This window comes from Chroicocephalus ridibundus, chromosome 1 (assembly GCF_963924245.1).
Source record: "Chroicocephalus ridibundus chromosome 1, bChrRid1.1, whole genome shotgun sequence".
Classification (NCBI taxonomy): domain Eukaryota; kingdom Metazoa; phylum Chordata; class Aves; order Charadriiformes; family Laridae; genus Chroicocephalus; species Chroicocephalus ridibundus.
In genome coordinates, this window is record NC_086284.1 from 29,807,703 (window position 1) to 29,835,281 (window position 27,579).

The 27,579-nt window shown below is 39.1% G+C and overlaps 1 protein-coding gene and 1 long non-coding RNA gene across 15 annotated transcripts in view; one reads left to right on the forward strand and one right to left on the reverse strand.

The window, feature by feature from the left end:
- Nucleotides 1-11,334, reverse strand: part of SUPT20H (SPT20 homolog, SAGA complex component) — a 35,969-nt gene extending 24,635 nt beyond the window's left edge. For 4 of the 13 annotated variants that reach the window (XM_063333000.1, XM_063333008.1, XM_063332964.1 and 1 more), the window contains exons 1-6: nt 11,196-11,334; nt 9,559-9,656; nt 8,290-8,325; nt 7,094-7,152; nt 6,943-7,009; nt 535-661 (exon numbers count right to left, since the gene is read on the reverse strand). In XM_063333000.1, the coding sequence (XP_063189070.1) occupies nt 535-661; nt 6,943-7,009; nt 7,094-7,152; nt 8,290-8,325; nt 9,559-9,561 (292 nt within the window). In that variant the 5' untranslated portion in view covers nt 9,562-9,656; nt 11,196-11,334. Of the gene's footprint in view, nt 1-534; nt 665-6,942; nt 7,010-7,093; nt 7,153-8,289; nt 8,326-9,558; nt 9,657-10,944; nt 11,122-11,195 lie in introns of those variants that run through there. The other 9 variants (XM_063332956.1, XM_063333036.1, XM_063332982.1 and 6 more) reach the window with 6 other exon arrangements.
- A 79-nt stretch (nt 11,335-11,413) lies between these two features.
- LOC134514800 (uncharacterized) lies at nt 11,414-26,332 on the forward strand. 2 transcript variants are annotated; one of them, XR_010070820.1, is made up of 5 exons: nt 11,414-11,770; nt 13,994-14,109; nt 15,304-15,355; nt 20,298-20,388; nt 25,715-26,332. It is a non-coding gene; the product is annotated as an uncharacterized LOC134514800 (long non-coding RNA). The 2 variants fall into 2 exon arrangements; XR_010070818.1 differs by lacking the exons at nt 20,298-20,388; nt 25,715-26,332 and having other exon boundaries at nt 11,429-11,770; nt 15,304-15,671.
- Nucleotides 26,333-27,579: the final 1,247 nt, after the last annotated feature.

Sequence of the window (27,579 nt, forward strand, 5' to 3'; positions counted from 1 at the left end):
CAGAAGGCAACACGCCTTTATAGTTCAATGAGACAAAATTTTTGCTCCCAGCTGATACACTATATGCTCTTATTGCACATCGTAGTACCAGTAGCATGAAGATGCAACTTAACTGGAGCACAGATGCATTTATCATAGAATAGTTTGGGATGAAAGGGACCTTTAAAGGTCATCTAGTCCAACCCCCTGCAACTAGCATTTAGTCAAACCCAGGTTGAGAAAGCAGTGAAAGAAACAATTTAGCAGGAGCCTGAAGCGAGAGAAACTCAGATAAGCAACTCAGGAAGCCAAGGGGGAAGAAAAGAATGGAAGGCTCTCAAAAAGACCCATATCTACTGATTTACACCGTTTAGAGACCGCTTCTGAGCGCCTCACATCTTTATGCAAATTTTTAGTTCAAGTACAGTTGTGTTTGGGTTTTTTTTCCACAAGGGATTATGTTAGAAGTTAAATGGTTAAAGGTAAGCAACAATATATTCTAACTATTAATAGAGCATTCTGAGTATTTTTAAAAATAAATAGCAAAAATATTACCTGAACCATTTTTTCCCCTGAGCATAAGTGAATAACCCTCATTTCCCGGATAGAGGTTCACTACCAGACATGACAACGTCTCCTGCATAACCAGCTTCTCAAGTAAATTCACATTTCGTCTCAGCTTCTGCTTTAAAAGTAAACATTGCTTATGAACATAATACTATCAAGTAATTAGTAGCAATAAAAACAATTGCTAGAATATGAGTACTATTTAGATTAATGTTAAAGTACACAACAAGCCCAGTTAAATTTAATTGTATTGTATTCAGCAGAGTAGATTCATTATGTATTATTATACATACAGATTTTTTTAAAAAAAATAACTCATTTAAATTAAAAGAAAACCTTGAATTATAAGTCCACAGACAACACAGTTAACAAGAATCACCCTATGCTACAATGTTGTAAATCTACAGTGCACTATTATTTCTATCATTTCTATAAGCACCATTCATACCATCAGTTATACCCCTATACGTTGTTTTATAACAACAAAACATTTAGTACTTTCAAATATTCTTAACAGAAGCACGTGTTTCTTTCCAGGATCAAAATACTAAATTACAGCATTTGGAAGCTTTCTTAATTGCATTGCCTAGTCTGTATTTGCTGAAATCTGATCCAGCATCTGCAGAGACTATTCCCTTTTTTAATTGTAAGAATGATCTTTTCCATGAGAACAGATTTTTTAAATTAATTAGTACATTTCAAAGACCCCATGCACACCCTACAAATTTAAACATTTGAAAAGTACCCCAAGAACTTAAAACAATGAATTCTAAACCGCAGATAATTTTACACCTTCTGGTTGGAGGATAGATTTCATAGCCGAATAACAGGTCTAGGTGGAGCCATTCACTGGAAGGTAACTCTAGCACTGACTGTCCAACTACACATTTCACATACACCCAACGAAGTAGTAGTGGGCTCTCTCTTTCTGAACAAATTTATATTTCTAGAGATATTGGGAAGACAGAAAGCAGAATCATCACTTGTAGGGGAACTGTTCCTAAGAGACAAGTATTGAAAACAAACCCCCAAATCCCACAGCAATATAATGCAGCAGATCATTTTAACAGGTATGCAGAAAAAAAGGAGGAAAATCTTTTTCATCTCCTGCTACATTGTTTTGGAACCATTGCCTAAAGTTAACTCTTCCCCATGGATCATGAACTATGGTGACTACATCCTACCGCCTTTTACAGTTTAGAACTTGTGTAAAATAACACAAGGAAAAGGACAAAGTAGCACATAAATCCTGGAGAATTAATGAGGAAAGAGCTGGAGGAGCAGGGGAGAATAAGAAAACAAGCCATACTCAACAGTAAAGGTAGAGACTACTCAGGAAAGCCAGTTCCTCATATAGGACTCTGGTGATGCATCCCATTATGCAAAATGTTAATAGTCCTATTAACAACCCCCTACATCTACCACCAAACAAGAGACTGCACATGCGTTGCTTCAATTTTCAGGCACATTGCTGAGTAGGGGATAGAGCTGTTGGGCTTTCACTTTAACACAGTAATTGCCATTGGAGAGCAAAGTCAACACTCAGCTACTCTGACATCTTTTCTCTTAAGAATTGAGATATTGTCATCTTTTGATGGAAAAGTTCTTTCTCAGTGTTGGATAGATTAATACTTTCATATTTAGTTATGCAATGGCATTAGGAGGACAGAAAGGAATATGAGAATTCTTTAAGAGTTGATTGAAAAAAGGATCATCAGGTTATGTAACAGAGTTTAAGAAGAAATTAATTATTTATACTAAAGTTATATTTAAAAATAAGAAAGAAAGCAATAAAAACACGCACAACCCAATTCCATTCCTCTATCATTGGGACAGAACTAATACTGCTTCTAGAAGTTGTTACTAATAATACTGTTAACATTTCTAATTCAACTTCTCTATTTTCATGAGCTGAAGAAAAAGGATTATTCAATTAAGGGCATTATTCCATCCAAAATACAGGCACTGAATAATTTATACTAATTAGTAACCACTCATAGAATTTCTTAATAAACAGTTCATCTTTTTCCCCCAGAAATTTGTCTACACATGCAAGAAATAGCCATGAGATTTATTTTTATGGAAGGCCTCTGCTCCTTAAACACCTCATAAGTAAAATATATAATGGTAATTCAATTGTAAAAGTAATTAAATTATGTTATTCACATCGCTCTCTAGTTTAAACTTATTTGGTGAATGACATGTTAGTTTTAACTTCTAGGTTTTGTTCAACAATAGTTGGCCAGTTATGGCTTGGGGGTTTTTTTGGCTTGTTTCATTTTTTGAAGGGTTAGGATGTTTAAGGGGGAAGACAGGTAAAGGAAAGAAGAGAGAACAATAACACAAGCCTAAGAACATTTTTGACACTGCATTCATATGACTTGAACTTCTTAAGACATATTCTAAGCACATTTTAAAATACAAAGCCTCTCTAAGGCACTGGAGTAAATTGGCATTTTAAGTACAAGCATATAAATAAACAGGTAAAGTTACGTTTAACTAAGCATGAAAAATTTTTATGACTACAAAAATCACCTTTCTCCTTTGAGCTGGCTATTAGAGATACTAGCTCAGAGCTGATATTAAGCATTAGCTCAGGTGTTGTCTGGAAAGATTTTAAAGATCAAGGAGCAGCCTGAGGTGTATTACATTTCTTAAGTGTTCATTGCAGTATATCGCAAGAGTTCAGACACCAAGCAACCAGGCCAGTTATACCGCTCTGTTACACCAGCTAAAACTCCTAACCCTCTCTGACTTCATCCACAGAAAAGCAGCGCTTCCCCCTCCTGAACACGCACCGCAGTGACTGTGTGATGGCTGGGAAGCAGCACAGAGAAGGCACAGGCGCTTTCTTACGCTCCCAGTGACTTCTGATGACTACCATTGAATAAAGAATACTGAGTACTCCTGCCAAAAAGGATTGAAGTAGTGATTTTATGCTATGTTCGTTACTCCTCTGTCCTTGGCCATAAGTGAAATGTTAATTTTAATACCTACTCCTCCAACAGTGCACCAGTGTTACACAAAATTACGATTTTATCTTTACCATGACTGCTTTTCTTGGCCCTCACTGTAGCATCTTACATCACTTTTCCCACTCACCTTTATGACTGAAAAGCTGGTTAGGAAACATAAAATAAAGAGGTCACCTCCATAAAAAAGCTCCTGTTGCTATTTACTACATCTCTGTGAAATGGAAGTCTAAAACAACACCCCAGGTTCTTCCCTTGACTTTGACACTTTTCCTTAATCCCAGCACCACTTTGCAAAGGTATAAAAGATGCACCTTAGAAGGTACAATTTTGTCTTCACTTCAATAGAACTACTAACTATTTGAAAAACTAACTTCACGAACAACACTAAACGTTGTTCTTTTAGGAAGCAGAAAAAACAAAGTGGAGTTTTTTATACATTGACCGAAAAATAAAACCTAACTCGATAAAACAACTTGAGGAAGCATCAGTTTTTGGTTACAAAATACAAGGAATAAACTCAAGCCTAAAGACGCCTATGACCTAGCCGAACCAAATCAGATCCCGACAGAAGACTGCAACTCATAATTAAGTATACCTCCACTAGGATGTAACTGGCTGTGTCAATCTTTAGGCTGACATTTTAATAGAGACTAGTATTAACGCAGCTCATAAAGACAAAGGCCATGCAGCCTCTGTAGTGGAAGCAAGAAAACATTTGTTTCATAAGTAACACCTAAGGTAAGTTTTTGCAGATCAAACCTCAGGAATACTGTGGTCTGAACAAAGTCTGATTGTTTCACCCTAACGAGGTTATCTTTATTTTAAAGTGCATTCTTACAGTCAATTGTTTCTTTACCTTACATGCTCAAGAACAGAAAGATGTATGGAAGACGATTTTTTATAGAATTGCCCAAACACATCCAACCCTGCGTATCACTTATCACCATTAGAGATTAATCAAGGACAAAAAAATCCCACCAAAACAAACAAAAAAAATCCCACCAAAACAAACAAAAAAAATCAAATCCCACTGTTATCTGGCACTATTTTGTTTATTCATGTATTGTAATTACTCATTCCCCACAGCTACCAGAGTACCTCTCAGAAGCACTTCTACAGCAAAGTAGCAGATATGTGCTTTACTATTTTTGCACTAGTCCAACGTGGAACTGAAGTGACTTTCATTAAAAGTATTCTGAAACTTTCATTACTCTGAGACGCTTTCATGCTTGCACACTGATGCTACCATGTGCAGCTCCCAGAAGGCATCACTGAGAATAGGTGACTGATCAGTGATTTTTAATTTTTTTTTTAATTTTTTTTTTTTGTAGTGGAGCCCCTCAGATATACCTGCCTAGCACAGATCCTTCCAGTCCACACAACAGGTCTGTTTTTACATTCGTGTTTAAGACTGCTTCCAAAATTATTGTTTTGATTTTTATTTCTTTCAACTTTTAGGTACAGGAATGCGGCACACTAGAAACAAATTACTCTAGATAATCACCTCAGCACAGTTAGTTCTCTCTCTAGTGCGCAGAGGCACATGCAGAAGAGACGCTGAGAAGTAATGAAGCTGGGTAGACTGGACTAATAGAGGATGAATAATTAATTAGTCCTTTGTGAATTATTGTGGAAAATCTGGTCTTCCCCAGGAGCACAAGAAGAAGGATATGAGTGACTAAGTAAACTGCAGGGTAGAAAATAGGAACATAGGAGAAATGCAGTATTACAAGAGCTAAGATAAAGGGAGAAAGTTAAGACTGAAGAATAATATTCAGTGCTGATTTAAGAACTGCTGCCGAGTGGACAACATAATTACAACTTGTACCATAAAAATGGTACAATACTACAATAGAAACCTTGACAGTCCTGCACACTAAAACCTTCAAGATGCATTTAAGATACAATTGGCAAAACTCTACCTAGAATATAATTTCCTTCTTCAGTTTTATTGTGCAAATGTATATACAAGTAAGCAGCCCTATGCCCATGGATGAAGTTTCACAATAGGATTATCTTCTAACCTTTGCACCTTGATCTTTGAGCTTCTCATTTTCAAGAATCATAATCCATAACATAAGACCAACATATCTATTAACTATCCACATCTTAGCTCAATGAATAAGGGCTCTAAATACAATTTTTTTTATCATAATAAGCTTCCAAGTCTTCAACAAAGAACTTTAGATTTTACTCAAATCTAGATCAGCAATAATCCACTTCATCTACTGTGATAACTCTCTTCACTGCTTCAATTTTATTATAGTTGGGTAAGTTTGCCAAGTGCCTTCTAGTTTAGCAACAACTATTGCATTGAAAATCTACTCTTTTTCCCCAGATGTCTAGCAAGCCAAATCATCTCCCTGCTGCTCAAATATCTTGTAACTCATTCACTATTGATATTTTAATCTTTTCAAGTATGTAATTTGCTTAACAACTTACTCACGTCTGTTATTTGAATCAGCATCATATGCTAAATAAAACCAACTACATCAGAATCATCAAAAAGAATTACAGGTGCTCTGTAACTAACATCTCATTCACATTTGTCTTCTCATAGCTTTTTGCTTCCTTGGGAAGCAGCAATACAACAGATTCCACACTTTTTCTTCTCCTCATTCCATTTGATATTCACAGTTCAGCAAAGCAGCTTGTGCTTTTTTACACCTTTGATTTATTGTTGCTAAGCCTGTTTGAGCTTCTTTGTTAACATTATGAAAAAAATTTCACAAGACATCTTAGCAGTTCATCAGTTATTCAAGAAACAAATCTGAATTTAAAACAAAGTACAGATTCTAAAAAACTGTCTGTATTTTTTCCCATGGCAGTCATACTAGGTGATTGATTCTGAAACAGCGATACTGACAACAATGCACGTGGCATTGACATTTGCCCTGAAGTAGACCACAACTGACTGCAGTGACGCAGGACTAAGTCAGAATGAACAGGTTGCTCAAGCCAGTCTAGTCCTTACTGTTCACATTATATCACTCAGTTCTTTTAATAGTACTGTTATCTATTAAACTTGTTAGCTACACCTCTGCATTCTAGACCATTCTTTCGAAATTCTCTCTTTTCATATAAAGAAAAGCAACTCGAGCACAAAATTTACAATCCCCTGCCAGCATTCAACCTTAATACCTTCAAAAACAGATTTAGGGTTACCAGGTAGCCACTGCTCCTCCCATCACCCATCAGTTTTTATTTTAAACGGAACTAAGATGATGCTATTAAGTTACACAGTTTAGTCCGTAAAAGTCATAACAATTGTTTCTCCTTGTAGTGTTAGACTTACATAACTAATACAGGAACCAGAATTTATTCTTTTTTTAACAAAGGAATTAAAGTGAAATAAAAGAAGTATTTTCTGAACTTGCCTGTTCAGAAAGCAATGAAAAGCTTCTCAGAAATTTCCACTTACCTTTATCTCAGGCTCTTTTTCACATTCTTCTATATATAAATCATAGAGTTTTTGAAATACAGATTTTCTGAAATTAAAAAAAGCTTAAAATGTAACCAAAATTAAAACAAAGAAATGCTATTTAAAAACTAAATATTGAAACTCTTACTACCTTCCACTGGATAAATATTTTCTTTTGGGAGGTCTCTGACGGGCACTTTCAATGATATACTAGAAGAGAAAAGTAAACAAAAAAATAACATATTTTACAAAGAAATTTAATTCTAGCTACCATGCAACTTTAGATCATTACCAGTGTTCTATGGGTACAGAAAGTAATTAACTACTATGGTACATGACTGTTTCAAAAGTGCACAAACATGATCTAGTGTATGTCACAGCCATCAACAAGGACACATCTCAATTTAGTTGTGAAACACAGCATTTCATGGCTATGGCATGAGTTGCAAGCAAAGTCTTGATTTTTACATTCATGTTTTGTAATTACAGTAGTAAACACTACTGTAGTAGTTACTAACACTACTGTACTAAGTTAACGTGCTAAGATACAATCAAATTCACACATACTGGCTCGACACTATTTACAAATCAAGTACTCCTCAACATAACCAATTTCAGGAAGTCTAATTTTCCCCTTTTTTCTTGCATTTACAGTAGTTTTCCCTATAGAGCTATGTATTATAAATAGAATTCATGTACCTTAAATATTTGAATTGAAAAAGAGGAAGATAGATATCATCCTACATTAAATATATCTTATATGCTAACAAGGTTTTTCCAAGTCTCTATTGTTTGTCTAAAGTATTTTGATTAACAGCTTAGTTCAGAATTTCAATGAAGACAGGTTCTCCCACAGAAACATGTATTTCCCATAGTAGGGTTCAAGGTAACCGTTATACCAGATGTCAGCATGAAAGAACGTGAATGTGAAGTCACTTGCCTCTTTGTTCTAACTGGGCTACCCTTAAAAACACAAACTGGATTTTGCAATATATTTCTGCCAGCTCTCTCTGAATCACCACTGTACAGCTCTGATTGTGTCATGTACAGCTCTGTGCGCTGGTTTAAAAGGGGAAAACTGAAGTCTTGCATAGTCTATCATCATTGCACCTGAGGATGTTCTCAGTACAACAGGTAAGAGACAAATATGTAACACATCAATTTTCGTGACAATTTTGCAAAATCAGTGTTACATGTATGGGTGATTATTTATATATATACACACGCACATATTTAGATAACATGCTCCTCCACTGCTTTTCAAAAGAAATATAAAAATACAACAGTAATTTTGTAACTGCGAGACCAATATATTACGTGCAAGCAAATAATGCAGCTGCTCCTTACCTCTGCACGATCCAACGCCAGTTCTAAAGCTTGTTGCTGCAAAAATTACAAAGGTATTTTTAGAAAGTACATTTAGCATTTACACATCCACATACATAAAATACAGTACAAAAACTCTATTACTACTGATATGAATTTATTGTTAGAAGATGGGCTCAAACATTCTTTGGCACATACTAAACTTAGCAGCTGAAACCTCATGTAAGTGCATCAACAGTAATTAATCCCACTACGAAGTATCTACAGTTGCAAGGTTTTGACTAAATTATGAAGTCTTAGAACAATGACAGGCAATTTTAATTAAAAGTAGAACACAAATTACACCTAATAGAAGTAATAACAAATACTAATCAAAGCAATTAGAGATGACAAGTAGAAAGTCTAGGTTACACTATTCAAAAAAGAAAGAAGTGTTTTGGAGAATCTTCCACTTCAGTAAAGCTTCGAAACACTTGTAATAGGTACACCTTCCCATATATGTGTGTATATATATACACATTTATTTATTTGTGTTGTTTCCTCAGTTTAACCCATTGCTATCAACGGTTCATGAAAGCAAATAACTTTACTTGAACCTCAAGGAACAGATGGCATATGAGCCATGTCCAATACATAGCAGTACCAGCTATTTCATACATTAGAACACAATTCAGGGGAGAAAAGCATACTACAGTAACAGTGAAGAAATATACAGCAAAAATAATGAGGCTTTTTACATTCACCTACAGTGTCTCTAATACAAAATTTCTTACCTGTTATCAAAAGAAAAGCACTTGATGTGACATTAGAACCTGCCACTGCAGAACATTAAAATCTTAAAGCGTTTAGGTGTTTATATGAATATGTCAAATATTCATGTTTTCTGCATAGGTCTAGTGGATAACTGCACGATTTCAGACATTCAGTTCACTGACTGACAACAGGTAAAAATCCATGGCAATATCATCACCTGTGGCTAGAATACTATATGGAAGCAGGATTTATACTTTGTACTCAACTGTCTAACACCAGTCATGACTAAAAACATGCCACTAGCTTTATATGGTAACTCTTGTGATGCACTAGACAGCAAGTATTTGTTTAGAAGTATTTACAAGCTATGAATGAAGACATCCCTAAAAAAAGAAATATCATAACTCAGAAGTCACAAGCAGTATCAGGGTTTTTTAAAGAAAATTAGAAACATTAATGGCATTCTCCTCATCAGCCAGGCAGCTAACAGACTAGAGTGAAAAGACCTGAAAATAGATTACCTGAATCATAACTTACCATTGTAGTTGAAGCCAGGTGACCAAATGGCAAAAAAAGTACTTAAGAAGTTTGGTGCAGCAGGCAAAGAATCATATTTTATGGTCACACTTGGGGTACTGAAAAAAAAAAAAAAAGTAATCTAGGAGCAAAAAATATCACTAAGAAACTAAATCAGCATTTTACTTAAACACAACATTTTCAGTGGTTAATTGTACTGAAGTATCCTTTCCTCCAAAAGTAGTAACAAAAAAGTTCCATTCAGTGTAATGGAGCCAGAGGCATCAGAAGTTCCTATACTAATGACTACTACTACTTTGCACAATCATTTTACATTAGTTATATTAAACAGTAAAGTAACAACAAGCATATCATTACAATTACGTAGCCAAATACTCTTATCTGTTGCAGCAGTCTACCTAGACAGCCCAAACATCACATCCACAGATGCACAGAAGGCTAGAATATCTAATGACAAGGAGCCAAAACATTTAGTATACCCAATTAGGTTTTTTGTTTTGCTTTTATGAAGGTATTATACCATTGACAACAATTCCAGTAGCAGTGCCTTCTAGCACTATTTTGAGATGTTAGTTTAATACTGACTCACATCAGGCTGTCAATTACGAAGTGAATAAAATTTGCACAGCACTAACATGTTCCTTAGATGTCTTTGCCCTCTGATACTATGTCCCTATGCCATTTCATTTTTAAACTCAGCTAGATAGCTGTATGAAAAAAAACTCACTAGCTCAAAACCTCCAGTCCTTAAATCTTTAGTATCATTCCCAGTGAGATGTGAAAATTCAAGTAAATCTTGCTTTCACATTTGAACACCACAGTACCTCACTATACTTGAAACGTTCACTTAAGAAATTCCACCAAACGTAATTTTAATTTGTGGAAACATTTCTGTTGCAGCTACATTCCCCATCAGCCACGGCTTTGGCAAACACCTTCCTAGATCTCAGATGACATACGCCTGCTACCTCACACCTCCCCAAACCTTACTCATCTGTTTCAGCGTGGAAACAATTTCAATAGGAAAAAACCCCACAGACAATGACTCATAGCTCCCCGCAAGGCTGAAACCTGCTGGCTTCTGGCAGATGGCGAGGTGGTGGGCGAAAAGGAGCCTGCACAGGATGGCCCAGGGGGGCGTCCATCCGTGCCCTCCTACAGGCCAGCTGCTTTCCGAACAGCCTCCCCGCCCACGCTGAAGCCAGGTCCTAGAAGTGGGAGGCCGAGGGAGGGCCTAGCTAGGGAGGCGCAGGTGCAAACCCCGCGAGGGACGTGGAGTCCGATCCGTCCAGGCCCTGCCATAACCGCCCCGCCGAGCACCGCCGGGCGAGCAGCTGGGGCAACCGCACCTCCGGGCTGCCGCCCTCTCCGCGGACAGGGGCCTACCTGCCAGGGCGGAGAGCGACCGCACGGAGCCACCGACCGCAGCTGCCAGCCGGAAAGGGCCAGGCCGGGCCAAACCGCAAGGCCGCGCTGCGGCCGGGCCGAAGGGCGCAGGCCAGGCCCCCAGCTCCCACGGCCCGCCCGGCCCGGCCCAGCCCGGCCCGGCCCGGCCCGGCCCAGCCCAGCGGGCTACCCGACCAACCTCTCCCTCCCCGGCGCGGGCGAGGGAGTCCCGTGAGGCCGATCGCCGTTACCTGCCGGCCTCCCGCGGGGCCCTGCGCCCCGCACAGCCGCCCCCGCCGCCCGCTCATCCGCCCCCGCCTCAGCCCACCGCGGCGCCCCCGGCCGCTTCCGCCCCGCCGCTTCCGAGTGGCCGCCGGAAGGGGCGGGGGCAGGTCGCCATGGCGACGAGGTGGGTTAGGTTTGAGGGCGGGAAGCGGCTCGCGGCGTCGCCATAGAGACGGGGGGGGCGAGCCCCTAAGCCCCGCCCCCTCGCGGGCGGCCTGCGGGCCCCGCTGGCGGCGGGAGCAGCCGTTTGTCGCTGAGGCGACTGAGGCGGCGAGAGGGCCCTGATCCAAGACCGGGAATTCCGTAGGGTTTAGCTGTAATGAAGTGCCTCGACACCTCTGCAGGCCAAAGGTTTAACGCCGTTGTGAAGATCTGAATAGGTTTCCTCGTGTCTCAGGGGTGCCATAACGGACAGTTGAAGGTTTTTGGTGTGTGACTCCCGGGCAGCAGCACATTGTGTGTGGAAACTGGTGTCTCTGAGCAGAGAGGAAAGGTTGGGTGGTGTCACGTCAATTCAAGGATAGAGGATTAGTTGGGAAAGGTAGGGCGGACACGTGGATGGGGAAACTTTGCTTAGTATAAGCTCAGTGCCTTAAAATAAGTTTTAATCAATCATAATGCTCTGTATTTTCATCATTCCCATTTGGGGTATACAGGAATTGTTCTAAAGATGATACTGTGAACATTTAAGCTTCTTTTCTGTGTAACAGATTATTGTGAGTGTTTTAGCAGCTGCTTCTGGGTAACTTGCTTGAGCTGTAAGGTGATTCATCAGATAATTATGCAAAAAACCCATCAGTTTGAAGTGATAAAAGCTAATTTTAAAATTGCATTAAAGGCGTACTGTTTGAAAAGTGCAAAAATGCCTGGTTTTGGGGGTTGGTTGGTTTGGTTTTTTCTGGAATGTTCACTTTTCTGTAAAATCAGACAAAAAAGATAAAGAAGAACTGCAGAGCAGATTTGGCATATATATGTCCATGTATATATTGTAAATTTCTTTTAATTACGTGGTCAACAACAAAGGGATTGGAGGCAGTATGAGAAGAAATTTACTGTGATCTCTCCTTCCAGAGAGGTTAGATAATGTCTGTATTGCTTTTGGCGGATATTTGTCTAACAGTGATCAGATCTGTCTGCAAGCGAAGTTAAATAATGTGTTGTTACAGGTTAACAAATATCAGGATTACTTGATAAAATATTTTTGTGATAAAGGATTGAAACATCAACATGTTAGGAAAAAGTTTAAAGTGGGATTTGTGTTCCTAAAAGAAAAAGAATTGGGAAAAAATATTTTAAATTTACCTACCCTCAGCATGGATAGGAGAGGACGTGGCTAAAATAAATTACTGCTGGGTTCAAATGAGATGCCTGCAGTGCTGTGTTGGATTGCTGCTATGGGCATCCTGGCAGGAGGGTTCCTGGTTGGGATGCGCTCCCAGTATCCATATTCTTAAGTATTTCCAAGTTCTTCCAGGCACATCCACACTATACCTTACACATACTGTCCCTGGGCACAGCAGTTACCCTACATGTTGTCTGTTACTGCCAGGCCTTTCTAGCACTTCTGGCTGAGTCACAATTTATTTGTCCATAGCAATGAGCCAAGTGTGATACACTGTGATTCAGCAGCCAGTCCTACATGAAAGACCACACCTAATACTACCCTTTAATGCCTTTGTTCCTGAACACCAGAGAGAGATGAGATGACCAGGTTCTTATACTGGTTCAGAAACAGGTGTCAGTTCTTCCTGGACTTGTCCAGGCACATAAATACATGCATGGTATAGCAGTTCTGCAACTGCATTTGATCCAACTTTGAAGCTAGCCCACCTTTGAGCAGTCAGTTGGACTACTTTTCAACCTAATTTTTTCTGTAGTTCTGTGCTGTATGCCATCTGCTTCACATTACCCAGTAACTATAGAAGTTATCAGAACATTCATAATTGTCATTATGAAAGGCATTTTTGGTCACTTTTTTCTGTGAACTGAAGGACTGTGAGAGTGCTACATTGTTAGCTAGGCTTTGTTTCAAAAGGATTACTTACTTTATTTTTTATTTCTGCCTAAGTCTGTAACATTCTGTATTTTAATACAGTTAGTCAGAGTTGAACATGGCAAAATGCAGACATAAATTTAGTCTCATTTCATCTCAGCTTAATCTGATGCCTAGAGCAATGTTGTGGAGCGTTGGCCCACCACCAGAGTGGCAATGTGCTGAAAGTTCCTGTGTTTTTAAACTCTGTTATATTTTATTTGGGATAATCAGGCAGCCTCTTTCTGCCCAGTAACATCATCATCCCTTTTGAGGGACCCACACACTAACATGTTCTTGTTGCCACGGTCTAGCTTGGTGACCACTATGCCAACCCTTAGTTGACTGCATATTGTGTCACTGCTCAGTGCCCATCTGAGCAAGCCTTTGCTTGGCTCATGTGGTGCTGCCTTTGAGAGCTGCTCTGTGCCAATGTGCCGAATGCCATAAAGTCCCATAGGGATTCGCAGTGGAGAAATGGCAACCAGAGTAGCTGCAGGAGAGCTACACATTTCATAAGACCTCCTATCCAAGGGCTTAGTTAATATAGATAACTGTCCTTTCCATTTTCCTGACCATTTTCATAAAACAATTATCAATAGGTGAAAAAGATTCTTGCTTTGCTCTCAACTATTCATTATAGAAAATTAAAGATTGACACTTGAGCTGTATTCTTAGCTGGTACCACCAGGACGTGAGTTTTGAGTACCTTTTTTCCCCATTTCATTTCAGACTGGAATGAGGAGATCCGGCCTCTCAAGAGTGTTGTTATGCATAGTCATGATCTGCCTGAAGACTCCCAAAAATACCTTGTATCCAAGGCAGAAATGTCTTTTCAGTCCTAGACAGTAAGTAACCTGTGCTATGCTTGGCCTTCTGGAGGGCCTACAACCTTCCTCCAGAGCTGCCTCCAAGTTAGGTTATATCTGAGCTGGAGAGTCTGGCCATAATCTACCTATTTGTGTGTGGGTTTTACCTTGCCTAACGAAATACTGTGGTGGGTGAGAAACAGCATATTCCTGTTACTTCTGTGTGAACCTTTGTTTACAAAGGCATCTCAGTGTCGGATTTGGAAATGTGCTTTCTTCTCAAAAGAGGAACTACATGTCTTAGGATCACAGATGGTTTGCATGTTCTCTAAATGTATACTCTTTTTATGCCCGCTTTGTCCCCTTACCGGAAACAAATAAATATGTATTCCTTATTGTACACAGATGGAATAAATGATGAACATATGGCCAATTTTTACACAATGATTATAATGGTAAAGAGTATTGTAATTATGGTGTTTTGAACGCTTGCTGTTGTCTTTTCTAAGTCTATTATGGTCATTCTACCTTCTTCTTGACTTGGCATATATTAGTCATACGTATTTTACTGAAAATTAGTCTTTTCACTGCAGATAGTTTGTCATTGGAACTAACTAGCTAAAAATTGGGTCTATGACAATAATAATACACCCAAGATGATTAAAGCTAGAGTTATAAAGCATCTGTGTAAATAAAAACTATTCATTTCTTCAAAATTCTATTAAAAATATGTAGCAAGAATCCCTTGGGAGATTTTATTCATGTTCTTATGCTCCTAGAAAGATTGCAGGATTTGTGATGATGGTTTTGGGATAGGGAAGATTGGTGATGGAGTTACAAATCTTGCAATACATTTCTGGCTTTTGTTATACTTGCTCAGAATAGGAGGCTTTAAATTTAGAGGGTTTTTTTGTTTTTTCTGAGTTCAGTGGTTAACTGGAGCACTGGACATGCTTTCCTGGTCATTTAGCCATTTGTCGTGCTGGGTGAACATCCTCACCACTCTCTTCCATTCTGAAGAATTCTGAGCATCATTTGAAATATGAACTCCTGTATAGTCTTTTCCCACTTAAACGACCCCAGTGCGCTTCATTATGAAGCCTGCCCTCCCCAATTATTCATACTTTTGGAAATTTTAGACTCAGATTTCCTACAGAAAGTCATACGTACTTGATTTCAGTTAGCTTAATCCAATTAATCCAATTGTCTTTGTGTTCTCTCTGTGCTCTCTAGAATGTGGAAAAGCCTGAAGATTTTGAACCCAGGTTTTGGAACAAGGCTGGAGGTACAGAACTGAACTGGGAACCTACTGACTTTTCCAGTGAGAAAACTGGAAAATCAGTCCTCAGAGTTGGTAGTCCATCTGTACTGACTTACAATTTGTTCCATCTGTCTTTCTAATTTGTTCATCTTCTCATTTTCTTCTTTGTGCAGCGTGTGTAATTTAAAAAGCTATCTTTTAAAACTCCTTGGTTACCATTCCTCCTACACATGCAGAACATTTGAAGATAGATGCTGTCCAAAAAATTATGCTATGAGCCATCTTGCAGTTTACTGACTAAATTTAATTGAAAGTTCTTGCTACCAAACAATGAGTGTGCTTTCTCCTTCAGAACAGGGAATGCTGACAATAAATAATTAAAGCCATTTCCCCCCATCTCTTCTGTGCTTTAATTGAGCTATTTTTTCATACATGTGTTTTTGTATTCCTTTTCTCAGGAACCTGTCAGCTGAGAACAGCCCCAATACAGTATTTCAGGCTGTGTCACTTTAAACGCATGGATATTGTGGGCCCAGATTTGCCTCTAGCTTTGCTTTACTGTATTTGCACTATGAAGGGAAAGCCTTGGGGAAAACAGGCATTCTACATTGCCTTTTCCACAAGCCCTTTTAGCATTAACTTTTCTGTACTATCACGTCTGCAAGATCCCACCATTTTCTATACTACTCTTAGCACTAACAAGGTGTAAGTTCAAATTAGTGAGATAAATGCAGGACAATGGGTGAATTTAAAGAGCAGGCTTTCTAGAATTTTCATGTGTGGCACCTTCAACTTCTGAAAAGTCAGGGTAGGATTCTCCTTCAGATTCAGACTCTGTGAGTTTGAGTTTAAGTTGACCTTTATTTATGTTGAATTTCACCTGCCATTTTACTGCTTAGTCACTTTCAGACGTGAGTTGATCTTTACTACTCCGAACAGCTTGATGTTGTAGAATTTTGCCACCTTGTTGTTCATTCACTTACCCAGATAGTTTCTTAATGTTTTGAACAGCCCAAGTCCATTACAGGTTCCTGTGGAGCCTTGCCGCTTCCCTATGGAAACAGGCTATTTATTCCTTCCATTTGATTCTTATTTACTCTTAAAACCCCATGTTAAAGCAGTCTCTAAATCCAGCCTTGAGTTCTGTGGGGTCCTCTGTAGATGGGCCCCAGCAAATGCAACTTCTACAGTCTTGTCAGTTGCTCCCAGGCTGTAGTCATCCAACTTGAGAGTTGTTGTCTGTCCATAACTTAGTCTCCCAAGCTCCTTTTCTTGATAGCAGCATGCCCCTTTCAGACCTCAGTAAGAAACATGATTTTCTTCTGTTTGTGTCAAGAACCTTATCTGCTGTAGCAGATGAACAGATTAGGCTCTGCATACCCCATGCTTCTATAGGCCAATTTGCTTTATTACATTAAGGGCTCTGCAGTGGACATCTGTCGCTTACATGGATCTCCACTTGACTTTCGATCAATCTGTAAAGATAATACAGTTTTGTTGATCAATGAGTTTGAGTTCTCATATTTAAACTGATTTCCATTTAAGGTTCATCCTTTCCTCATCCCATTCAGTTGTAGTGTGATACGACTTTTCTGCTTTGGGTCAGCAAAATTGGTTTTGTTCTGTAATACTGACAGTTTCCTTTCTTACCTACCTGTTGTTCTGACTGGGCAAAACGCTGAGCAGCCTGGTGTGCCCCCATAGCTGATCTTGCTTGGGACAGGAGGTTGGACTCTTCAGGTGCTGAAGTATCTGATGAGCAAATGGGTTTTGCATAAAAGATTAACAGCGGCTGCTGTGAAGCCTGCTATGCCTCTTGGTGTTCTGGCTTATAAACCACATAGGTTACAAGGAACAGTTGTCTATAATAAGATCAGTCAAAGACTAACTCTGAATCTGTGATACCTATTAGATTTAAAATACAAACCAGAAATGGATGGGACTGTGGGGTTTTTTTTTAAGCTTTAAACATTTCTATGTAGGTGAGAAATCAGTATTATTGTTAATCTACCAAAACTGGATTATTCTTTAACAGTTAACAAATCTTCATTCATAATATCTCTCTGTCTATAAACAGATTTGCATGAGTGTGTTCGATGCATTCATGGGAACAGAGTACCAGAGTTCTGTAACCATAGTGGTACACTCGTCTCTATAAAAATTGCAAAGCTGTTTTTCATTTTCCTGTGCTGTTTCAAAATTAAACGGCACACAGGCATATGAATCTGAGTCAGATTTATATGTTCAGGCTGAGACAGTGATTCAAGTATGGTCCCTCTCATTTGAATGCAGATGAAAAAAGAAATGACAGCATGCTACAAGTAGGAAGCTCTTTGTTCAAGTCAGACAGACTGTGGGCATGTGAATGAAACTTAGGGCAAAGAGCCATGAACTCCTGAATTCTAACTCAGTTATGTCATTGACTTTCTGTGTGGGCAGTTATAAATCCCTGTGGCTAACATTTCCTACCCTGGGTGTGTACATCCGTATTTAGGACTTAAATGATTTGCAGACATGATGAAGACCCACAGCTTCTGTTTATTTTTAAGGTCATACACACCTTGTGAAGTACAGCCACCATTCTTTTGTAGGCAGATATTTTTCATGTGACTGTTTAAATAGAATTTTACAGTTGGCAAATAGAGATGAACAACATTCTTATTCAATTTTATGGTCAATTTGTTGTCTGAACATTTAATTTTCCTTCGTGAAAACACATACAGAAAGTTACAGAGAAAACCCTTCATTTATTTTCAGGCAGTAGAGGTCAAGAAAACATGAAATACTATGGAGTAAATGTTCTGAAGTGGCTTGGGGTAGAATTCAGTACATAATTAATACACATAAAGTAACTATAAGCGAGCTGGGAGCATAGGTGTTCATTATACTCAGTAAAGCCTAGAAATCAATTCAGCAAACTCTAAATCAGGATAAGCTTCTTCTCTGTCTTGGATAAGCTTCAGCTGTTTAAAGGTAAGTATCTAGTTCCTTTTGTGATGCCCTTGGGGTATCTTCGACATTGGCAAATATGACACACAACCTGAGGGAGATCTGTATTCTTCAGCTGGAGAGGTTACCTAACGGAATCTTTAGTTAGCCTCTGGCTGGTCAACCAGGTCACTCTCTTGGACTTCTTGTCTGCACTGATGATCTCCTCTGACTATGGGAGCATTAACACATGTAGACATCTAAAATTAGGTGCCTCCATCTCAAAATGAGTCTGCAAGAGCTGTCATGCATCAGTATTGGAATACTAGGCCAGAGACACCTTAAAAAAAGCCTTAATTTTCAGAATGTTCTGACTTACGCTCAGTGATTTAGGCATCTTTGTTGGGTTTCTGGTTGGATGGCTAAAGAAGTTGATTTATCATTGCAAACTATGATATATAAGCTACTCAGTTTCAACCACATGTGTTATTTCGAATTTTCTCTTCTGATGGCAGTTGCAGTGAGGCTACCTAAAGCTAGACTACCTTGCCTACATTGCAAGGTTCATCCTTAAGAGGGTTAAGAGGGCATTCGTGATGCAGATATATGGGACACCTGGAGACAACCTTTGTTCCACAGACCATTTCAACCCTTCAACATCTCCATCTTGCTCTAACCTGAATTTATTTGCACGTCTAACACTTCACTTCCCAGTCCTATATAGAAGACTGCCTAACTCCAAACCAGCATCTCACGGGCACACAGGAGGAGCAGGGTGGGTAACCTGGCCTAGAATGTCTAATTGCCATCCCTTATTCATTGCTTCCCCCTTGCTTGAACTTGACAGCTCCTACTGGGCACAGCACAAACTGGTCAATAGGAGATGAAGTGGGTGAAGACTTGCTGGGATTTCTGTACACAGAAATGTGGAGATTAGAGGCTGAATTTAGGAGCTAACATCCTCCTCAGGATAGCAAATAAAGCAAGAAGATTTAATAGCAGACCAAATGTAAATCTGAAATATCATGGGCCACAGAGTGTAAACCAGAGGCTGAGGTTACTAGGAGTGATTTTTGGATGCAGTTTTTCTGTTTCTTTGAGAAACGGCAAGAGAAGGAAGTGAGAACTGGGGAGATGGAGAATGGTCAGAGTAGATCAGCTCCCTGATGATCTGGAGGCAGGCAGTCAGGGTTAGCTAGGGCCAGAGGAGGCTATGCAGTCCAGGTTATACTTTACACAGAAAGGTCGCTCTGGCTGGCCTTTTTCCAGCCTTATGCTTACATAAGAAACTGTTATGAGAATGCCAAAGCATGCTTTTAATAACTGATGTTGTTGCAGGATTCTGGCATGATGCTAGGTCAATCGCTTGTGTTTGGAGTTGGGATAGCTGTCATTCTCTTTCCAAAAGCTGGGGAAACAGTGGTTGGAGGAGTTTGGCACTTAGGGCACTTCAAGGAGAACTTAGGGTGATATAGATGCAACTGAAAATTTGAGTCTATGATGCCAAGCTTATGTAATGGACTGTAGCACGCTAGCATATGAAGGGAGGATTACCTTTAAGCCATCTCTTACGTTTTAAGTATTTTAGGGGAGAAAATTTGTCCAGTACCAGTTGGTACAGCATGACGGATCATAGCAGTGAGGTTGCCATGGCAAACCATGCTGGAACAATAAAATGGGGCCCTCTAATTAAGGCAATTATGTCTGAATGCAAGAATCTCAACATAACAAAATTTAGGACAGCCTCAAGAATTCCTAAAAATGTTTGTCAAATTATTCATTATTTGGCAAAAAACATATACATACTTCCATTATGAACAAAGTTAATATAGATATTGAGTTAATTGATCTATAATAATGATAGAAAAGGATGTTTTCTGCTCCTTCAAAGATTAAAAAATATATCTTCTATTGAGACGCTTCTGTAATAAATAAGCAAAGAAATGTACTATTTCTACATAATTAATTTTTGGATGAGCTACTTTGCCTAAGTTTTCCAGACTTCATAAGCAACAGATTTTTTGGTCTTCTTTTGCAGTACTCAGTCTGGAAGACATATCTGTATACGTGCATTTCAAACATATACAGATGCTATGAAAGTGCGGCACATTTGTGACTCTTTGGAAGAGGTATCTCCATTTTACTTTTTTATTATTTTTTATTCCAATAATGATAGCCTGTTATGTTATGTTCTGTCTGTCTACTTTGGTCTTATTCCCTTTTGCTTAGTTCATGGTAAATCAGAACAACATTATTTACATTAATGTAGGTACATAATGTGACTAAGAGAATCAACTGTATGAGTGCTTTCATTAGCACTTTTGTGGTAGAGACCGTAAGATATATACGGAGGAGCATAGCAGAGTAACTATAGCTATCCTGTTAAGACTGTCCATATATCATTTACCCTGTGTAAGGAATTTGAAAGAGACAGCCCTCATTCCCATCACTTTGAGTCTTTCTTTGGCCTTCTGGATGAAGACAGATAAATTTAATGTTATGTCTTGCATATTTTCTGTAGTCTTCATATGGTAGCCTCCCATATTTCATTGGAAAATCATTGCAGCAATCTTTTCAGAGCTCTGGGTTTAATTTTCACTGTGAGACAAAAATAACAGGAGACCTAAGATCCTTAATCTTTGAAGTCTGAAGTGTATCATGGAGGTGTTAAGTTTTCACTGAATGTAATAGGGGTTCATAAGTCTTTGCAGCAATCAGGTATTCTTAGGTTATAAAAAAAATGCAATGTACTTATCCCTAACCTGACTTATTTGTTTTTCTGAATCCAATGATAGATATCTCTTGGGCAAAAGGTAAGTTAACAAAAAAAAAGATAAGTCAAACAAACTATGCAGATAGCTAAGAGACTAATAATGGTATTTACTTAATACAGAGCTCCCAACAGGAATGAGCATTCATGAGACTCCCAAGTCTCATGAACACCTCATCAATCAGATGGATGTTGGTGTAAGAAGGAACATAGTACTGTTGTTGGCCTGTAATTAATTTTCATTTGTTTAATAAAATAGCTAGTCCTTGGCTGATTATATGGCTTTGCTGGAACTTCTACATTTTACAGCTTTAAATTAAATTATGTATGAATCCAAGTTAGCATGTTATCCTGCCTGCAATGACTGTTTCACTCAACCCACTAGAGGTCAGGGCTGTACTGCTAAGGTAGATGGTTAAAAATCAGCTAGGAACAAATCTCTTAAGATGTTGCCAGAAGTGAAAATTTTGTCAGAGGCTTCTAAATTTTAGAGATTTAAAAGATGTGATATAAACTATTAAGTTAATATTAAAATAATCCATTGTATTTAATACTGGTGAAGTAGGCTCATTTGGCAGATCCATGGTTATTATAAAACTATATAACCTGATGAAGCAATGACAAAAAAACCCACAAACCCTAATACGTTTTTTAATCCATATATCTCTAAAATTGTATTTAATTGCTATTTAAACTTTATTTCCACCTTTTTGATTGCATTTTATACACTGGTTATTTAAGTGTCTACTTAAAGAAGATCAGGGACAGCTATAAGGGACATTTCTTAGTTCTGTAGAACAAGGGTTAATTCCAGTCACGTAATCTTCTCAGCTGCATTTTGAAGGAATGGGTTACAATAGTAATGGTTTGTAATCTAAAGGATGGGCAAGGTCTTTGATATAACATTTCATAGCTTGACACCCAGTCCAGGGACTTTTGCTCTTTACTTGCCAGTTATAAGAACTTATTTCATCTTGCTATGGATGAATAAAACATAATACACGGTCAGTACTTTGTTAACATTCTTTTATTCTGCTCTTTAACAGTGTCCTTTTTGTAAAATTCATGCATGCTAAAGTAAAAGGGAGCTATGAGGCTCATGGTAAATCTATACAAATGGTTAATTACTCTGACCACATAACTGTGAGGGAGCATCAATATATATCAAAGCCGAGGGAAGGCAGCCAGGGGAGCTTGGTAGTGCTTCTGGTGTAAGAAAGGAGTCGTTCTTTTTCCTGCTATATTGACTATAAGCCTAAAATAGCTAGCTCCACCTTGTGACAAGAAAAGGAAACCTGAACAGATGAGAAATTAGTATTCATCCTGAGACTAGTAGTGACACTCATTCCTTTGGCATTGCTTGCTATGAAATCAACATCTAAAACATTTAAAACATCTCTCTCAAGTCTCAAGACTTCAGATGCAGAAGATTAGTTTGTCACATTGCTGTCTGCCTGTATGATGGATGTGTGCCTGCAAGTGGGGGTGACTGACAGCAGCACCAGTTCCTTGCTGTGCATGTAACATCACAGGAGGGATGTACCCCTGCATTTGGAGTAGGTGCGATCTATGGATGTGTGCTGGGAGTGCCGCGGGGAAGGGCTGATAATGCAGAGGGCCATATAGTGGGATCATGCTTCTGGATTTGCTGGGCCATGCAGTGGGATCATGCTCCTGGCTTTGCTGCCATTCTACCAGCCCAGTAGCCATTTTGGCTGATCAGTAGTCAGGAAATCCCACATCAGGGTGACATGTGATATCTGACATGTGGGGCTCTGGAGTAGTGAAGCTGCCAAAAAACAAACTGAAGGGACCATGGCAGAGCCAGAAGATAAATGTTAAACTGAGTGTGAGAGGTTTGACAGGTCTGCTGGTACTTGTTTTTAATATTTTTCATAGGGTGAAACATCCCTCCTTCCCTAAGTTTTTGAAAAAGTCAATGATTTAAGATTTCACATACATAGTTGTGTATTTATTCAGAAAAACTAAGATTCTTTCCACGATATTTGGCTTAATTATTCTTTTAGAAATGTCACATTTATAGAACTTGATTAAATTTGAACAATGGAAATTGTTATCATGTTTCTGAGCAGCTCTGATAACAATATTTGTGTGAGAATGTAATGTAATGGATTTGCACATTTGGCAATAATCTGCAGCAAAAGAAAACCTTTTGGCTGTGTTGGGATTTGTTAGCCTTCCATTTTCACCTTGTCTTAGTGAACTGAAGTTGGGAAAAGCAAGGTGGACACTTCTAAATTCTTCACAGAACTGTAAGATGGTGCAGAACAAACGTAGCTATCTTTGTCAGCATGAAGGGTGCTATATATTGTGACAAGAAAAGGCAGAGGGTCTTTTCTGTAATGTGTTCATGAGGAGCACTCTAAAATGAATTCTGTCAGATTAAGTATATAGTTTGATATGCTGTATGTGGAGCTTGTTCACTACAAGTTCCCACAAAGGAGAAACAGCTGCATGATACAGCATTGTCTGTGAAATACAGTTTGCCCTTCCAGTAGACAAGGAAGATGAATAAATCAGTGAGGTGATTTGTCAGAGAGTCACTGACCGGTTGATTATTTGGTATCATAGACTTTATTCAACTTTTGCTATAGCATACTGGCAGTCCAGGATCATCTCTTTTGATTTTTGCCAGGCCTGTCTGGCCTGCCTGGTGTCTCAGTATGACCAAATTGCCATTCTGAAACCTCAGTTGCTTTAAGCCTTTTGACTCTCACATACTACATTTCTCATGATACTGTCTTTCAGAACACCTAATTTGAGTTACTTGTTCATTGCATCTTTATCCTACTACTTATGCCAAAATAAATGCCAAAGTAAATATCAAGTGTTGCTGCTGCATAGTAGTCATGTGTAGATGATGTAGCAGATAGCCTTAGCAACCTCATACACCTTCTTGCATGTCAGAAGCTTTCTGAAACTAATTTGGTTACCCAGTATTTGGCAAGAGTTGGGGTAGTGAGGCTCTAAAGAAGGAAGAATGACAATCTTTTTCTCCGTTGGGATAGGCTGATGGATTGTGATGATCTCAGGCTGGATATCCAGGGCCAGTTCTCCATGGAGAGTTTCAAAGGTGGCCCTCTGTATGGGGAAGTTCTTCATCCATTGCTCGTCATCCCACTCATAGCACAATGTAATCTTGCCAATGGGTCTTTCAGGTCTTAGACCTCCCTTCTCCTAAGAGGTAATGTGTAGCAGACTTGGACCCTCCTTGATGCTATTGACCTTGGCAGATGTGCTGGTTTTGGCTGGGGTAGGGTTAATTTTCTTCATAGTAGCTAGTAAGGGGCTATGTTTTGGATTTCTGCTGCAAACAGTGTTGATAATTCAGGGATGTTTTAGTTATTGCTGAGCAGTGCTTACAGAGAGTCAAGGCCTTTTTTGCTCCTCATACCACTCCGCCAGCAAGTAGGCCGGGGGTGCACAAAAAGCTGGGAGGAGACACAGGCAGGACAACTGACCTCAGCTGACGAAAGGGATATTCCATACCATATGCCGTCATGTTCAGCATATAAACTTCGGGGAAAGCTGGCCAGGGGGACACTGCTCGGGGACTGGCTGGGCATTGGTCAATTGGTGGTGAGCAATTGGTTTTCATTTGCATTGCTTGTTTTTCTTGGGTTTTATCTCTGTCTCTTTTTGGTTTTTTTCCTTTCAATTACAATTTATTATTATTATTTATTGTTATAATATTATTATTATTTTAATTAAACTGTTCTTATCTCAACCCACGAGTTTTCTCACTTTTACACTTCCAATTCTCTTTCCCCCCATCCTGCTGGGGAGGGGGTGAGTGAGTGAGCAGCTGTGGGGTGTTTAGTTGCCGGCTGGGGTTAAACCATGAGAGCAGGGAAGTCTGGGCCTCAATAACAATTTTATTTTGTGTATTGATGAGTCCCAGAACCAGACATGGGATGAGTGCATTGTGGAGCCTCTGCTGGCTAACAGTTTTGCTAGCCCCAGCCAAGAAGACAAGCCTGACAAAGCATGGAAGGCTGTCTGATATGGATACAAGTAACAAAAACTCAAAGCAGTAGGAGGTTTGGGAATATAAGCGTCCAGAGACAGCATGGTAAGACACAGTGAGCTCAATGTGAGATCATCTCTGAGTCTGAAGTTATCCACTGTTTGGGGCAGATGAGGGTGTGTGCGACCTTCTGGAGAGGTGTGTGTGTAACTTCAAAGCTCAAAGGTGAATTCTGTGCCTGGGTCTCTGCCACCTAACTGGCATCCGGCACAAGGTTTGTCTATTTTAGAAGGTGGTGAGTTTACTAGCCTGGATGCACACCATGCTATGCCAGCTTGCCAGAGGGTCAGAACAAGTGCTTTGGCATGTTCATTTTACTAGAGGAAACATACTGTCATGCCCAAATTAGGCAGAGCTAAGCAGCTACAGATGTTTCATGAATGCCAACATGCTGTTTGGGAAATCATATATGCCACATTGTTGAAACTGTTGAAAACAGCAATGTTGTTAGTCATAACTTTTCCCACCTTTCTCCGTAGCAGAATCACTGCCTGGAAATTCCTTTGAAGGTCGAGCCCTTGTAACAAAACTGAGGGGGCACCAGTCCTTTCTCTCAAAAGACAATCTGTGAAAAGGCATTTTATCTGTCTTTCCTCTGGAGTTTTTCCTCACTTCCATGTTCTTTTCTTTTATCTAGTTTGAAGAACGTGTTCTTATCCATGATGAATGACCCAATTTAAATGGAGCTATCGAAACTAACTCAAATATCCTTCATTCTTCCCTCACGCTGTCTTATACTACAAAGATGCATTTTTCTGAATATCCTAAAGCTGTGGGGAGGGAATTCCTTGAGAAAGCAGGAACAATATCTTTAATCACTCAAGCAAAGAGTGGACTTAAATGCCCATCATCTGCATCTTTGGTAATCACAGTAAACATTGTACAACCACTAGCGTCAGAAAGACGGACACTTCATTCTCCTTTACAGAGAGATTGATATACTGCGTATGCTCTGAACATGCCTCTGGAATTGAGGTCTTAAGGTAACAAGCTTGGGACTGGATGAACACCTAATCTGGTTTATGCATGAAACAGGTGCTGAGCTTCTCAGAGCTGTCAGAAGTACATTTCTTCTGAGAATTCCCAGGTGCAGCATTCTAGGCATCAGGTGAACTCTGGTATCAGAAACTTGGCCAGCTGCACAGTTTATGTCCCTCTGGATTGAACACATACCAAATGGTGATGTTGCTGGGCCACACTTGGAATTAACACACCTAACGTGGCAGATGGGACTCATCTACAGTGAGACTCAGGCACTTAAGGGAAATCTGGATTAAGTTATTTAATACTAATTTTAACTGTAATAAAATTAATAACTGACCAATGAAATATCTGAAAGCAAGGCCTTTTGGTTTTTTTCTCAAGGCCAGAAAGAATGCCATTACATTATACTTCTCTTTGCATGCCTCAAAATTTTAAAATTTTCAATATGCGTCTGGTTTAAGCCAATTTAAAATGCTATTCAGTATAAATAAAATTATTTTTATGAAGAAGTAGTTCTGAAAAGAAGTCAGATTAAATATTGCTAAACTGACATAGCATGGAAAAAATCACCTGTTGAGAAGGCCAAGTATCCTTATGATGTAACTTTATCTTATATATCAGGTCATAATTTTGTTTGAGAATATATATTTCTTTCCAGCTATTGGCAGCCTCTGCTTTTCAGCTTTATTGGGCCTCAAGTGTGTCTGTTAAGAAGAACATTGACTCAAAGCCATTTTCTTTTTGTTGCTTTCTAGATAGAATAGAGTCACTGCACCTTCTTTTTGTGTAGAGAATCCAGGCAGCTTTCCCATGGGAGTTTACTTCCTTTTCATTTTGGCTTTTTATTTTCTTTCTTTCATGTATTATTATTGTTATACAGTATGCTATAAATGATAAATAAATCCAAAACTTTGAACTGATACTGAAATCAAGAGTATTTGGCCCTTTCTTACGTGAACAGAGCCAATTTGTTCCATATGGTAATGAAAAGTTGGTTTGTAATTTCTGTTTATGTGTTAAAATAAATGTTTTATCAATACTAACACCTACTCCTCATGATTCTAAGGACTTTTTCCTACGGCGTACATTTCAGTCCTGGAAGCGTGTGTATACACACACTCATGTCCAGGATCATGTCCACACACCTAAGCTTCTGTGTCTCAATAGAAGTTTCCACATTCACACGAGGTGCCTTAGATGCTGATACAGTAGAGAGAGATCAATACAGGGAACAAGGTGGGATTTAGTTGTCTGAATTCAGCCCAACAGTCTTCTAAGATTATTCAGCTGATCACTTGTAGGTGCCCCTTTTGAGATAAACTGATAACTCTATTAGCTTCTTTGGTTATATAGGCTGGAGGAAGATTTAGTGAGTTTAGTGTCTGTTTTGGTGGTAGGGGTACATTCCTGGACTTCAGCTGCTGACCCACATTTTTCCTACAAGTCCTGTGACATAGCTGCTAGCTCTATGCAGATGTTCTGGATCGTCCATGACACTGGAAATCTCTCTTAAGGCCA